At 38.2% G+C, this 15307-nt stretch overlaps 1 protein-coding gene across 1 annotated transcript in view; it reads right to left on the bottom strand.

Moving 5' to 3' along the window:
- cstf3 (cleavage stimulation factor, 3' pre-RNA, subunit 3) overlaps positions 1 to 15307 on the bottom strand; it is a 116184-nt gene that overhangs the window by 17123 nt on the left and 83754 nt on the right. The window contains exons 4-15 of the mRNA XM_043705521.2: positions 12697 to 12729; positions 11297 to 11394; positions 11082 to 11148; positions 10959 to 10993; positions 10731 to 10857; positions 7635 to 7712; positions 7351 to 7513; positions 6746 to 6855; positions 3866 to 3982; positions 3677 to 3751; positions 1063 to 1206; positions 869 to 971 (exon numbers count right to left, since the gene is read on the bottom strand). Coding sequence (XP_043561456.1) covers positions 869 to 971; positions 1063 to 1206; positions 3677 to 3751; positions 3866 to 3982; positions 6746 to 6855; positions 7351 to 7513; positions 7635 to 7712; positions 10731 to 10857; positions 10959 to 10993; positions 11082 to 11148; positions 11297 to 11394; positions 12697 to 12729 — 1150 coding nt within the window. The remainder of the gene's footprint in view (positions 1 to 868; positions 972 to 1062; positions 1207 to 3676; positions 3752 to 3865; positions 3983 to 6745; positions 6856 to 7350; positions 7514 to 7634; positions 7713 to 10730; positions 10858 to 10958; positions 10994 to 11081; positions 11149 to 11296; positions 11395 to 12696; positions 12730 to 15307) is intronic.

Below are 15307 nucleotides of genomic sequence, written 5' to 3'. Positions count from 1 at the left end.
TATTTTTGGCATTGAAACTGAAAGCAGTTAGTAATTTAAATCAACTAACCTAAATAACAACAAAGCCAAATTTTGGCTAAACAGAATTCAAAATCATTGTCCTAATTTGAAAACTGCCTCATGTTGTCACTTGGTTCTAGTTCTGTAGGCTTCTCTAAACCTATGTCTCAACTGACACCCTACGACCTCTATAGAATTATCTTTCTTTATCTGGTGAAGCATCTTAGAGCCCCTTAGGACCACCCTCTGCAACTCTCAAGTTTTGGTCTTCTTTCCTTTCTTTCTAAAAGTCATCATAACACATCAAGTTCATACCTTTTGGGACAGCTCTCTCAATCCTCTACTATTTTGTCATCTTCCCAAATGGTTTAGGTCAGCTTTGTTTCGTTAAAGTTGCCACAGAAACATCATGTTGTAATCATTGCTAATGGCACATTACCATGAAGGCTGCATGGGGAGATAGCTAAATGTTTTTTTCATTTTTGTGCTGTTCAAAATTGTGCTCTTGGCCTGCAAGTCTCCTGTAGTTGGCTGCAAGGGGAAACCTGTTGAGATGTAGTGACAACAACCAATTGTTGGAAAGACCCAGTAAATCCCACAGGCTTAATTTAATGCTGCAGCAGCATTGCAATGTACACAGCATTAAGTTATAAATTACTTCCAAAACACGTTTTAAAGGCAGGCACATCTGTCAACACATTTCCCCCAGATGGGCACAGGAGCAGACCAGCTCATCAAGCTTGTCCCACCATTCCAGATCACTTAAGCTTCTCCTCAATGCCATTTTTTTGCAATATCTCAATATCCTTAATGCTATTCGTCAATTATTAACATCTGAGAAGTGATTCAAATGGGATACAGTTCTTACCATTAAGATGAGAAAGATAGTCAATGTAAGCCAATATGTATTCTGGAATGTCCCCATACTTCTTTAATCCCAGCTCAAATATCTTAAAGGCTACTGCCTTGTCCTAAAACGGAGAAGAAAGCAGTTATTTAGATTGAGAGCTCCATGGTGCATTTGTAGAACTGAGAGCTTCAGGACAGAACAGAAATGCCTACCTTACTGCAATAATATTCCATGAGTGCAGCAGAGACATAGACATGATGGCGCGTTCTGGGATCTTCCCTTGCTTTTTTAAATATGGATCGACCAGACTTAATACCCTCAGCTCTTCGTGCAAATTTCATGTACTGGATGTAAACCTTCAATACAAACATTAATAATAAGTCATGCACTTCTAGTTTTAAATTACTGGTGTGTTTGGTCCGGAGCCACAAAACTTCCATGTCTCCTCCTCAGTGCCATTTCAACCAAATCTCTAACAGCAGGGGTTCCAGAAAGTCTCCTCAATATTCTGTGATTAAGAAGGGGGAGGTGATCTCACTTTACAGAATGCTATGCAGTAAACCATGCTGAAACACATGGAAACACAGGAATGAGCATGATACATCCATAGGTCCACTGTCATAAAAGTCATACAGCATGGAAACAGACCAATTAAATTAGTCCCATTTGCCTGCACTTGGCATATATCCCTCTAAACCTTTCCTATTCACGTACCTATCCAAATGTCTCTTAAATCTTGTAATTGCATGTGCATCCACGACTTCCTCAGGCAGTCATTATCTCACTCAGAAGTCAAGAATTATTATTAGGATGAGGTTCTGGAGGACTGGTGACACTACAGGAACTCAACAGCAGTTCTAAATTCAGAGTGTTAGCATACTGTGATGAAATCCTCGCGTGACATCCACTTGTTTTGTGCTGAACAAGCATTTGTGAAATGCAGCATTTAAAGCATATGATCATTGTTAGCAACATTCAATACTGCCCAGAGATGTGGCAAGGTGTATTGCAACTATTTTCTCTCAGGACAATTTTGGGATCAGTGAACAGGAGCTCAATGAAGGGGGCAGGAACTGATGGTCATTCAGCAGGGGAAAGATAGAGATTTAGATGCCATTTTAACTAGTTTCCATTAATTAATTCATTTCCATTCCATTGGTGCTGCAATTATTTGTACTGATAGAAAGACCCGGGGTGGCACGGTGGCACAGTGGTTAGCACTGTTGCCTCACAGCGCCAGAAACCCGGGTTCAATTCCCGACTCAGGCGACTGACTGTGTGGAGTTTGCACATTCTCCCCGTGTCTGTGTGGGTTTCCTCCGGGTGCTCCGGTTTCCTCTCACAGTCCAAAGATGTGCACGTCAGGGGAATTGGCCATGCTAAATTGCCCGTAGTGTTAGGTAAATGGGTAAATGTACGGAAATGGGTGGGTTACACTTCGGTGGGTCGGTGTGGACTTGTTGGGCCGAAGGGCCTGTTTCCACACTGTAAGTAATCTAATCTAATCTAATCAAAGACAGGTGAAATACATAGATACATTGACTCAGTGAGGAGTCACATTTGGATGGTTTCATGCTATTAGAAAAAACTCAGGATGTGGTTCTACAAATTAGTAGGCAGCTAAGAATTAGTGTCAGAAATCAGAAACTGTCCTGGAGCTAAAGAAATAGGAATATTTATGAAATTGTGTTGCAGAGAAGCTTTGGGAGACTAAGAAGAAGCCTCCAAGCATTAATACTTAAGGGTAGTTGAGAGAGTCGGGGTTGAAAAGCTCATAGCAGTATTTGCTTGACATAAGGAACATGTTTGGAGTTTGGGGAAAACCCGGGGCAGACTGTCTTAATGAAGCTTGCTGTTGAAGTTAAGCTTGTGAATGAGTACAAGAGTGCAACTTTAGAGTCCAGGGGAGTGTGAATCTGGGATAAGAGGGTAATCATGGAGAAGTGGAACAGTTATTGAGCGGGATTTCAAGACCTGATCAGCAAAATTAAAGAAGATTAATGAAATTTCAGAATCATAAAATTGTTACAGTGCAGAAAGAGGCTGCGTGGTTCACTTTGTTTACAGCAGCTCTTTGAGCATTTTAACTGAGTAAACATAAACCTAATGACCTAACATCCCACCATGTCACTAATGCATGCAGTGGGGTGGGTGGTTACTGAGAAGTCTGTGGGATCTGCCCAGATTGGACTTGCATGTTGATGGGGTTTTCATTTGCAATATATTACTCATGGTAGAAATAGGTTGTGAATGTATTACTATTCTAACTTGTGTAGTAAAGTATTATTTAAAACTGTGGAGTCTTGAAGTTTTACTTTCTTAGTAAGTCCCTGAATGTGACTTTTTGTCTACTTTAAAATGAGAAGTTCTTGGTCCCTCACCAAATCAAAACAAAAATTGGTGACCTTGGTTTGGGAGTACAGCAATATAAATGGATGGGGAAGGCAAATTAAAAAGTGACAAAGGAAAATATTATTAATAACAACCAAATAAAATTACAAATTGGTTAAATGGTCAATTCAAGTACCATAAGTTTGAGTTATTAAAGGCAACAGAACAAGAAAAACATATGAAGAAACAAATCAACCAAGTGAATGGTGGTAGAAGCTCAAAGGGCTAGAAGGCCTCTTCCTGTTACAATGTCTCTCCCAATATTCATGCATTTTTTTAAACCTGAAGTGAATGTTGCACTCCTTTCAAGTTTTACCTGGACTTCATAGACACCACTACCTCTTTCCCAGTTTTCATAAATCTCGAAATTATTATGATATAAACATTTATGTCATTACTCTTAATCACAAACTGAGAATAAAAAAAAACACTCACCAAAGTTGGATCGATATCTTCGATAGCCAATAGCCTATTGTATATGCTATGTACCTTCTCATATTTCATCCGACTCTTGAAAAAAGCAGAAGCACTCCCATTAACTGTGCTAGTAAAACAGAGAGCAGGAATCAAAGATTAAAGCAGCATTTGTTTTATGTACTGGAGGATAACATAATCTTTACTCACTTCTTCGTAGTCTGCATAAGCAAAGTAAAGCAGCATGTTCTTCTTTAACAAAGTGCTGATTGCCCTTTCATAGATGTTTGCAGCCTCATCACTGAACAGTTTTGCATTATTCATGTCCTGCCACAAAGCAATATTTATTAGAAAGGCTCCTCAAATGAACCATTGCTCACCATTCAGCGCATTGGAGTTATTATATAAATATATGAAAGAAGTGCAACAACAAAGAAAAATCAACAATGCATCATGAAAATGTCAGTGTATCGGAAAGATGTTGTGAAACTTGAAAGGGTTCAGAAATGATTTACAAGGATGTTGACAGGGTTGGAGGAGCTGAGCTACAGGGAGCGGCTGAACAGGCTGGGGCTGTTTTCCCTGGAGCATCGGAGGCTGAGAGGTGACCTTATAGAGGCTTACAAAATTATGAGGGGCATGGATAGGATAAATATACAAAGTCTTTTCCCTGGGGTCGGGGAGTTCAGAACTAGAGGGCATAGGTTTAGGGTGAGAGGGGAAAGATATAAAAGAGACCAAAGGGGCAACATTTTCACGCAGAGGGTGGAATGAGCTGCCAAAGGATGTGGTGGAGGCTAGTACAATTGCAACATTTAAGAGGCATTTGGATGGGTATATGAATAGGAAGTGTTTGGAGGGATATGGGCCAGGTGCTGGCAGGTGGGACTAGATTGGGTTGGGATATCTGGTCGGCATGGACGGGTTGGGCCGAAGGGTCTGTTTCCATGCTGTACATCTCTATGACTCTATATATGTTAGGGCTATGGAAAATAAACCATGTTTTTTAGCACTACATAAGCAAATGGGTTACCTAATAAGAGCGTGTTTTTAAAAAAAAAAACAAAACTACTACACAGACCAAAAGCTATAACTTGTATTTGTCCTCACTTTTAGTGAGGAATCCCAAGATGCTTCACAGAAATCTAATGAAATAAACTTTAGCACGAAACCACATGAAGTGGTACATTAGGGTAGGTGACCAAAATCTCAGTTAAAGAGGCAAGTTTTAAAAAGTGTGTTAAAGAACAAAAGCATGAGACCAACTGTTGTTTCAATTTAACCAGGGGATTTGAAGAATCTCACTATTTCATGAATGCAATGAAACACACATGGAAAGTTTTTGTAATTTTAGTGTCCTAAACCATTCTAAACATCAATATTTCAGCTCTAAATTGTTTTGGCTGTGATTTCTATGTGGGTTATATGAATAATTGTGAATGTTTAGGCCAAAAAAAAATCACCTGTCAACTTTTACATTATTTCAATTTTTACACTGCTATAGTGGTTGCTTTATAAGGAGTGAGAAACAGAGGTGGGTTGGTTTTGAAAGATAATTCCAGCATTTAGGGCCTAGGTAGCTGAACATAAGGTCACTATTGACAACAATTAAAATTAAGCATGTGCAAGGACCAGGATTGGAGGAGTGCAGAAAGCTTGTAAGAGTTCGCAGCGATAGGAAGACAACCTCAGTGTGCAAATGGAAAGGAGGAGACAAAATCAGAAAACATTTCTAGTTATATTGGGTATTATACATAGTAAGTAAATTTAGTTTGTTAAATGCAGAAAGGAGTGATAGGCTAGAGGATAGCAGACCGTGTGAATAAAAGCCACAGGTATAACATGGTGGCTCAGTGGTTGGCACTGCTGCCTCACTGTCAGAGACCTGGGTTCAATTCTAGCCTTGGATGACTGACTGGTTGGAGCTTGCATGTTCTTCCCCTATCTGGGTTTCCACAGGGTGCTTCAGTTTCCCCCAAAAGTCCAAAAATGTGCAGGTTAGGTAGAATGGCCATGTTAAATAGGAGGTTATGGGAATAGGGTAGGGAATTGGGTATGGGTGGGAAGCTCTTTGGAGGGTCGGTGCAGATCCAATAAGCCAGATGGCTTCTTTCCAGACTGTAGAGATTCTATGATTCTAGGTACGATTTGTGAATGCATCACAGCAACTCACCAAAGGTTTTATGACAGTACCACAAAACCCAAACTCCTACTGCTTAGAAGAACAAAGATAGCACACTCTTGGGAGCATCAACTCTTCGCTGAGTCACACATCATCCTAATTTGGAACTACATTGTTGCTTCCTCAGTACTGCTCAGTTAACTGCCTGGAAATCAATCTCTAAAAGTACAATGATAGCATTGGCACTATGTGGACTGTAGAGGGTCAAAAAGGTGGCTTATAACCATTTTCTAAAGGTTATTTAGGGATTGGCAGTAAATTCTGATCTTGCTAGTGCCACTCCTATTACATAAAGGAATAGAAAAAATGGTAAGTAACAGACTGAAATAAAGAGTTACATTACTGTAAAGGATCAGATGCCAGAGATGTGCAATGGAAATGAAAATGCTGATGGATTGACAGCCAATGGACCTTTGTGCAGGATTTGATTTTTGGAATGGAGGTGCTCACAGAAACTGCCAAATACAAGCAGTCAATAATTGTTGCCAAGGAGACTCAGACATCACTAGATATAACCCACTAGTGTTGGTCAGAACATGCTGTTGTCAGCATAGTTTTACAATAAGGCATGAAGCATGCTGCAGAGAACAATGTGACAGTTTGTTTTGAATAAAATGGTTGATTATCATGTTTCAGGTCAGGGAATATGTGGCAAAGGCCTCAGGAAAGCTCACATTATTCTAACCAATTTGCAATTATTTCTCTAGTGCACCCTTTTAAATTAGAAACAATAATTCTCTTGTAGTAGGCATTTGAGGGTATTCAATAGTACAATGGACTTGCCATTGACATACATTTGTGAAAATATTACAAACAAACAAAGATCGTCACATTCTCTTAATTATGATTTGACTGAATTGAGCAAGACAAATGGATTATCTGGCAGTATTAGCTATTAACCGCCTTACCCCCTTTTCTGCCAGCAATTTGCTCGATTGCTCCAAGTACTGGGCGGCTTCGTACCAGATATCAGGATGATGTCCTAAAACCAGCAGACATTGTTCGTAGGCAAACATAACTGCAACAAACACAGACAATTCTTTAGAATCTCCATAAACATTAGTTCTACCATGAAACATTAATATTAATCTATTTACAGAAAATGATTCTTAAGCAGAATTATCACCACCTGCCCTCTTTCCCAAGTTAAAAAGGAGCTGAACTGTCCCTTTAAGATATTACAAACAATGCAATAATGTACATTTATATGATGTCTTTAACATAGTCACCATCCCAAGGCACTTCACAAGAACATTTTCATAATAATACTTGACACAGCTATGCAATGAGATATTAGGATAAGTGACTTACAACTTGATCACAGAGTGTTTTTTAAGAGATGTCTTAAAGGAAGAGGAGGTAGAAAAGTGGACTAAATTCCATAGCTGTATGCAGTGATCATTGTGAAAACAAATTTGATACAGATTTGTTCAAAACATGGTGATATAAATGACCAGATGTGCGCCAGAATATCTACATGCAAAACAGCAGTGGTACTGTTAAGTAGTCCCACCTCGTTTAGTGATTAGCGTTTGGTCTTCTGTGCGAAGTGGGTTACTCTTTTCCCACTGGATATATTTCTTCCACATGTCAACCTGTTGTGCTTCCTGCGGGCTGTTCTGTGGTGGGACTGATGGTGCATTACGGTCTAGACCTTTCATTACAGTCTCATATTCCTGTAAGAAAAGCACAGAAGTTTAGGAATCAATTTCTTGAATTTAAATTAGACTCATGGCTTTAAAATCTTTCTTGTTTCAATAACTTTGATACAACAATTGTGAAGTAAAACAGAAATACTTTTGCCACTCGCCGAGCATTCATGTAATCCCTGCTACGATCTTCAATCATTTTCTTAGCAAGGTGAATATTGATGCTCTGTGAAGGAACAGAACATAATGCTGCAATTAACTTTATTTTCATTATTAGAAACCCAAGAATTGCACTTCAGTGTCACACAGGGCATACAAAGTCTATAAGTTAAATTATTAGTTTTGCAAAAGCAAACTTCAAAAGTAAGCCATTCAGAGTCTGCAAACTCACTGACTCCATTATTAAGGCAGTCTTCAATACTCAATATGTTTCTTTCATTTTGAGATGTCATGCCCTCTTAACATCAGCTACTCTCTTTAACGTTTTCAGTCACGTGACTGTAGCAAAAAAATTCACAAGTCACTTTAGAAACCCGTTCTGAAAATCTTTGTAGTATTGCGTTAGTATTTGACATCAGAAATCTGAAGCAGTTGTCAGATAGACTTTGCAAATGTCCCAACTTTCACTTTGTCAGCATGGTATGGCTCATTTTCAGATACTACAATCATGGCTTTCATAGATTCATAGAATCCCTACAGTGTGGAAACAGGCCCTTCAGCTCAACAAGTCCACACCGACCTTCTGAACAGTAAGCCACCCAGACCCATTCCCCTACGTTTACCCCTGACTAATGCATCTAATCTACACATCCCGGAACACTATGGGCAATTTCCTATGGCCAATTCACCTAATCTGCACATCTTTGGATCGTGGGAGGAACCTGGAGCACCTGGAGGAAATCCATGCAGACAATGTGCAAACTCCACACAGACAGTCGCCCAAGGCTGGAATCGAATCCGGGTCCTTGGCGCTGTGAGGCCGTAGTGTTAACCACTGTGCCACCGTGCCGCCCCTTTGAATAACAGAAGCAGCTCGTAGGTAGCTGAACAAAATGAGTTCTCTATTTAAGGCATGATGAAAAAAACGACATGATTACAGGTTGTATTGCGAAACTAAAGTAAAAACAACACAGATTTGGAAAAATGCGTGCAAATTGAGGTTGCACATTTAGAGCAAAGTCCTACATCTACTGTTTTGAAGTTGTTGATTCATTTAAAATGAACAGAGATTATAAAATTAGTGCAGGGAAATTTCATTCAAATGTACTTATTCTTTAATAATACTCAACAATCATTTAAACCTCAAATGACTGATTCTTTCAACACTGAAAAAGAGCTACACAAAAATACTTTTGTTGACTTAAGCATAGCGCTGATTTTCAAAACAGTTCCAACAACAGTGTTAGGTGTCTCTTAGCTATCTGTGCCAATGCACACAGAACATACTTTTCTAACTGAAATCCAAATGTATCCAATGTCTACTGATGGGTTCAACAAATATTCAATGGATGGTTAAACTGGAGAAGCTGAGCCTGTTTCCTTTAGGATGGAAAATCTATAAGGAGATTTGATGGGATGCTTAAAATCATGAAGGGGTTAGAGAAAACTAAGTAAAGAGAAACTGTTTCCAATGGCTAAAAGACAAAGACAAATGGACACAGATTTAAGAGATTGCCAAAAGGATGACAGCTGACATGAAAAATAGCTTTGTCATGCAAGGACTGGTTTGGATTTGGAATATGTAGCATAATGAGATGTATATACAAATTTAACAGAAGCTTTTAAAAGGAAATTGGATGATTTGGATGCGAGCATAAGCGGTAAAGTTAGTAAGTTTGCAGATGACACCAAAATTGGAGGTGTAGTGGACAGTGAAGAGGGTTACCTCAGATTACAACAGGATCTGGACCAGATGGCCAATGGGCTGAGAAGTGGCTGAGAAGTTTAATTCAGAAAAATGCGAGTTGCTGCATTTTGGGAAAGCAAATCTTAACGGTGCTTATACACTTAATGGTAAGGTCCTAGTGAGTGTTGCTGAACAAAGAGACCTTGGAGTGCAGGTTCAAAGCTCCTTGAAAGTAGAGTCGCAGGTAGATAGGATAGTGAAGAAGGCGTTTGGTATGCTTTCCTTTATTGGTCAGAGTATTAAGTACAGGAATTGGGAGGTCATGTTGCGGCTGTACAGGACATTGGTTAGGCCACTGCTGGAATACTGCATGCAATTCTGGTCTCCTTCCTATCAGAAAGATGTTGTGAAACTTGAAAGGGTTCAGAAATGATTTACAAGGATGTTGCCAGGGTTGGAGGATTTGAGCTATAGGGAGAGGCTGAACAGGCTGGGGCTGTTTTCCCTGGAACGTCGGAGGCTGAGGGGTGACCTTATAGAGGCTTACAAAATTATGAGGGCCATGGATAGGGTAAATAAGCAAAGTCTTTTCCAGAACTAGAGGGCATAGGTTTCGGGTGAGAGGGGAAAGATATAAAAGAGATCTACGGGGCAACTTTTTCCACATAAAGGGTGGTACGTGTATGGAATGAGCTGCCAGAGGAAGTGGTGGAGGCTGGTACAATTGCAACATTTAAGAGGCATTTGGATGGGTATATGAATAGGAAGTGTTTGGAGGGATATGGGCTGGGTACTGGCAGTGGGACTTCATTGGGTTGGGATATCTGGTCGGCATGGACGAGTTTGACCAAAGGGTCAGTTTCCATGCTGTACATCTCTATGACTCTAAATAGCAGAAGCAAGTTATAAAGCAGGACTGTGTTAATTGTTGAACGACCTTTCATAGACTTATGGATTGAGAGGCCTCCTTCTTAGCTGTTCTATTTTAAGATTCAACGTGCGCCCTATTCAGGTAAGGAAAAAGACGTTATCAACTTGTGGCGCTTAGTCAGAACTATTTTCACAACCATAGAGTCCAGCTCATTTCAGGTGAATAGAACATCATATCACAGATTGTGGAACAGATACTGGTGAAAAGAAGTGAATTTTGGAAGACAGAAGTTGGTAGTAAAGAGACAAAATGAAATAAAAATCCTACTTAGAAGCCATAAACTATGCTTGAGAAAACACTAATTTTATGGGAGTACAATTGTACTACATCTATTCTACTGAAAATGATCAGGTTTGTCCAAGAAAGAAAACAACAATCTTAGCCTTTCTCTGTTTTCAAACTGCAAATTTCAGTCAGCTGAAATCTACTTGAATTTTAAGAGTAATATTTGAGGCACAAGTTTTTACCTCTTCATATTTATTATAATCTCGCCATAACTGCTCAATATTTATCATAGGATTGACACAGCCTCGCTGATACACTCGTCGAACTGCTGTTATTCTTTGATTCTCTGCATAGGATCCCACAGCTTCCCTATTAAAAGGGCAAGATGATTGTAATATGGCAGAATTAAATAAGTTTCAGATTTTTGTCAAAAAGTAAAAGTCAAATGAATTTAAAAAAGTAATACTTACACTCCTTTTAAGAAGTTAATGTAATCAACCCAAATCTGTAGAAAATTTACAATTAGTAAAACTAATACAGTTCTTAATTCTCATTTTAATAGAAAATTTTAAAAAGCACATAAAAACAATTACTTGATAAGACATAATCTCCATGCCGATTTTATCTAAAGCAAAGTCGTATGCTTGGGCCATCTTCTCTCTGAAATGCAAATCATTAAGACATTATAACTTGATTTAGAATACTTCAACATTGGTAGTTTTCGTACTTTATTCTAAAGTATCAAAATAATCTGAGGTGAAAGAAATTATAGCATTTTATCAATGTTTTTGAAAAATTCATTCCTTACTTGTAACTTGGAAGTTTGCCTTTTGTTTCCCTCACATAGGCCAAATAACATTTCCACAGATCAATATGCAAAACTTTCATAAGACATCGCTGAAACAACTGAAAACAAATAGAAGCAAAATGTCATCGCTGAATAAAAGTTTTTAAAGCATGTTCCTTCCCAACTAGACCACAAATTATTCCATGACCAAGAAGAACTGATGACAGGCTCTCTTTATTCTGGTTCAAAGCAGCAACATTTCTTTACAGTATATTTGGCAAATGTATTCTTCAGACGAGCAGCCAGATTCCACTGGAGAATGGATTGAGAAACAAAGAGCAGCAGGATGTGCATTTGATTTGCTGAAAGACCGCATATACAGCATAATAAAAGGTGATTCAACCCATTCAGATGTTTAGTTTGCTCCACTAAAGATTCCTTATAGCATTCCTTATTCTACTGTACCAAAATAACCCACTATTTCCTTCTCCTGAATCTGCACCTGATTACTCTTGGAATACTATATTGCTTTCCCTTAGGTGTATTTACATGTTTTAACCACTTCCTATAATAAAGTTCCCAATCTTCAGATAAGAAAAGTTGTTCCTGAATTTTCTATTGGATTTCTGGATACCTATTGATGGCCTCTACCTTTACTCTACAAGCAGGTAGAAATAGTCTGTCCACCCTTACTTAAACTTCTTAATTTTAAAGATGTCTTTAAATATTTGGTCACCTTCAGCTTTCTCTTATTGAAGGAAATGACAGCTACCTGATGGGTGGCTGTAAAATACCATTATTCATATTAAAATGCTGCATTTAATGTTCACTCTTTCTGAGATAGTGCCTTGCGTGATGTTTTACCATGTGACTTGGATTGAGACCCGGTTTTATGAAGGAAGAATCTTTCATGGATTAACTCTCTCCCATTATGATCAGTTCATGTGATACCTTGCCAAGACAGATAACTATAGCAATTTTATTTTAAAAATAAGAAAATCCAAACTTTTCTCATTGCCATGGCAAAATAATCCGTGGGAAATCAAATTGACATTGATATGCAAATATTATTATATTTACAAAAGCTCACTGTTGCAAATGGTTAGTGCTCATGTTGACTGTGAGAGGACATATATTTTGCATAAATGCTTAGCCATTGCTAACAAATTTCCTGATTACCCTCGGTTTTGAGATGGCTGCTGAATTACTAACACATGCATATCCAACCGATATGTAGACCAGTTTGCATAAAAATGACTGACTGACTCACAAAACATTTAAAACTTTGAAGATGTGGGTACTGCTCATTAAGATTTGAGAAATGATTAAAGTTGTCAAGTTAACAAATTGGGTTTCACTGATAGACTAACAATAACAAGGTTCTCCCATGTCTAGAGAGGATTAAAACGAAATAGGTTTACCTTTTCAACTTTATCATAGTTTTTTGCTTTTATCTGTATTGAAAACAAAATGATTCAATAATTAAACCTTATAGTAGAACAGAAAAATCCTGTTATAAGCAAAAGTAAACAGTTCAATACTGTTATAGTCACAGGTATCTGATAAACTAAAACACTTCACTGTTCAATTCTGACATTTAATATTCTCTTCTAAGATATAGACATTTGGCAGTACAGTAATCATCTGAGAGATTCAGGTCACCTTAAACAGACAATGATCATGTGCTTTTATTTTCAATGGTCACAAGAGAGGAAAGATTACTGGTTTGTTTATTTCTTAAATATATTTCAACAAATTAGGATAGTTGAAAAAGAGAAGGGGAGAAAGTAAAAACACAAAATAAATACAGCTGCAACAGTGTTCAAATTTAAATCACTGAACTTGTTTAATGTTCCCGTCATACAAGTGGCCTCTAAGAAAATGCTTCATTGCACCTTGAAATACAATTATGAACATTTATAGACATGCTAGCTTAAACACAGTTTGTGTGTCAACATTACATTTCATCCACCTATCATGTTCCAGTAAAACTCATGAAGTTCACACCAAATGACATGCAAATGACTCCCCATCTCGATCCAAATACTGTAGTGGAGGCGAAGAGATCATCATGATCTATTGAATGATCAGTCGATCTTAAAGATCGGATTTGATTCCAAAAGGGCACAAAATTGTATTGGGAATTTAGCTTCAAATCACAAATCAGCTCAAAACAATGTAGAATCTGGCACAGGTATTTATCTTGTTCCACTGTTCAAAAGATGAAATTTCAAACTTTTAATGGGATGTTGCATATGCAGTCATGAATTACAGTTGCCAAAATAAATACAACATATGAAAGGAATTCTTGTCTGCAACAAGAGAACACTCCTTTACCTGCCAACTGCGTTCCTCACTGTACAAGTTGTAGGTTTGATCTCGTCCAATGTGAAGTGAAAACAATAAAATGTTGGCTTCTACTATACCATCCTAGCTTAAAAATATCCTTTGAAGGTTACTATCTTGAAATCAAACTACACTTGATTGACCTTTTTAACCTCTATATTTTGAAAGGGATGAGAAGCAAAGGGTTTACATTTAAAATGATTTTATATTCATAAATAACAATAAATGCTCTGCAACCAAAGATGGGGAATTTCAACGTGGGACAGAGATCCTTGTGCTTTGATTCAAAGGGTTGTGTGCAAATGAAAGCAAACAGCCTACTGCTCCAAAAGTGCTCAAGTTCAATGGGAGGGTTGACATGGTCTGGCAGTGGGAAAAGCAAAATTCCAAATAGGAGAATAAAGAGCTGTAGAAATTTAGCCATTCTCGCTGCACTGTGGAGAAAGAAATAGAGATAATGTTTTGAGTCTATTATGACTTGTCTTCAGAAGCAAGATTTAATTTTTTTTTTTAGTAAGACAACAGAAAACCACAATGGTATGTGTTGAACGTGACAGGAGTAAATAAATTGACTGGGCGACAATTTTGCATTACAGGTAGTTCTACTATAATGCGATGTTTGTGTTCTTGTGCAACTCCATATTATATTTAAAAAATGCTTGAGAAACAGCGTTTAAAGTGTTGGCAATGTAATTGCATTACAGTCAACACATGTTTTAAAAGTTCACACTTTGGAAACAGTGTTTAACACAGCAGCAAGACACACCATTGGAATTTAAATGCCTGTAATACTTTTGATTTGGTTAAATCTCAGTAATTCTTCTCATCTCATCCAACTTCTTTTACAGATACCAAATTAGAAACGTCACTGGACTTGAAGCATTAACCACATTTTCTCTCCACAGATGCTGCCAGACTTGCTGAGTTTCTCCAGCAATTTCTGTTTTGGTTTCAGATTTCCAGCGTCCACAGTTCCATGTTTTATTCTCTTACAGACAACTAGCCGTTACTTCATACATAATTTATATGTTTATGTATATATTGTTTATGCACTAGTCGGTTTTCAGTTATAGTATATATGGGGACTGAATACCACGTGTAGCATTCAGATGAAGTGGGACATAATTAAACTTGAGTATTCGTATATAATTCAGTCACTTCAGAAAAGATTTACAAGGGTGTTGCCAGGGTTGGAGGATTTGAGCTATAGGGAGAGGTTGAATAGGCTGGGGCTGTTTTCCCTGGAGCGTTGGAGGCTGAGGGGTGACCTTATAAAGGTTTATAAAATCATGAGAGGCATGGATAGGATGAATAGACAAAGTCTTTTTTTTCTGGGGTGGGGGAGTCCAGAACTAGAGGGCATAGGTTTAGGGTGAGAGGGGAAAGATATAAAAGAGACCTAAGGGGCAACATTTTCACGTAGAGGGTGGGACGTGTATGGAATGAGCTGCCAGAGGAAGTAGAGGAGACTAGTACAATTGCAACATTTAAAAGGCATCTGGATGGGTATATGAATAGGATGGGTTTGGAGGGATATGGGCCAGGTGCTGGCAGGTGGGACGAGATTGGGATATCTGGGCAGCATGGACAAGTTGGACTGAAGGGTCTGTTTCTGTGCTGTACATCTCGATGACTCTATGACCATCTTAAAACACATTTGGTTCTTTTTACCATATAATAATTAGA

Source organism: Chiloscyllium plagiosum, unplaced genomic scaffold (assembly GCF_037043375.1).
Source record: "Chiloscyllium plagiosum isolate Xiang-an unplaced genomic scaffold, Cpla_swu_hap1 HiC_scaffold_18, whole genome shotgun sequence".
NCBI lineage: Eukaryota > Metazoa > Chordata > Chondrichthyes > Orectolobiformes > Hemiscylliidae > Chiloscyllium > Chiloscyllium plagiosum.
Note: the sequence above shows the minus strand (reverse complement) of the source record. Positions and strands in the feature narration are given on the sequence as shown.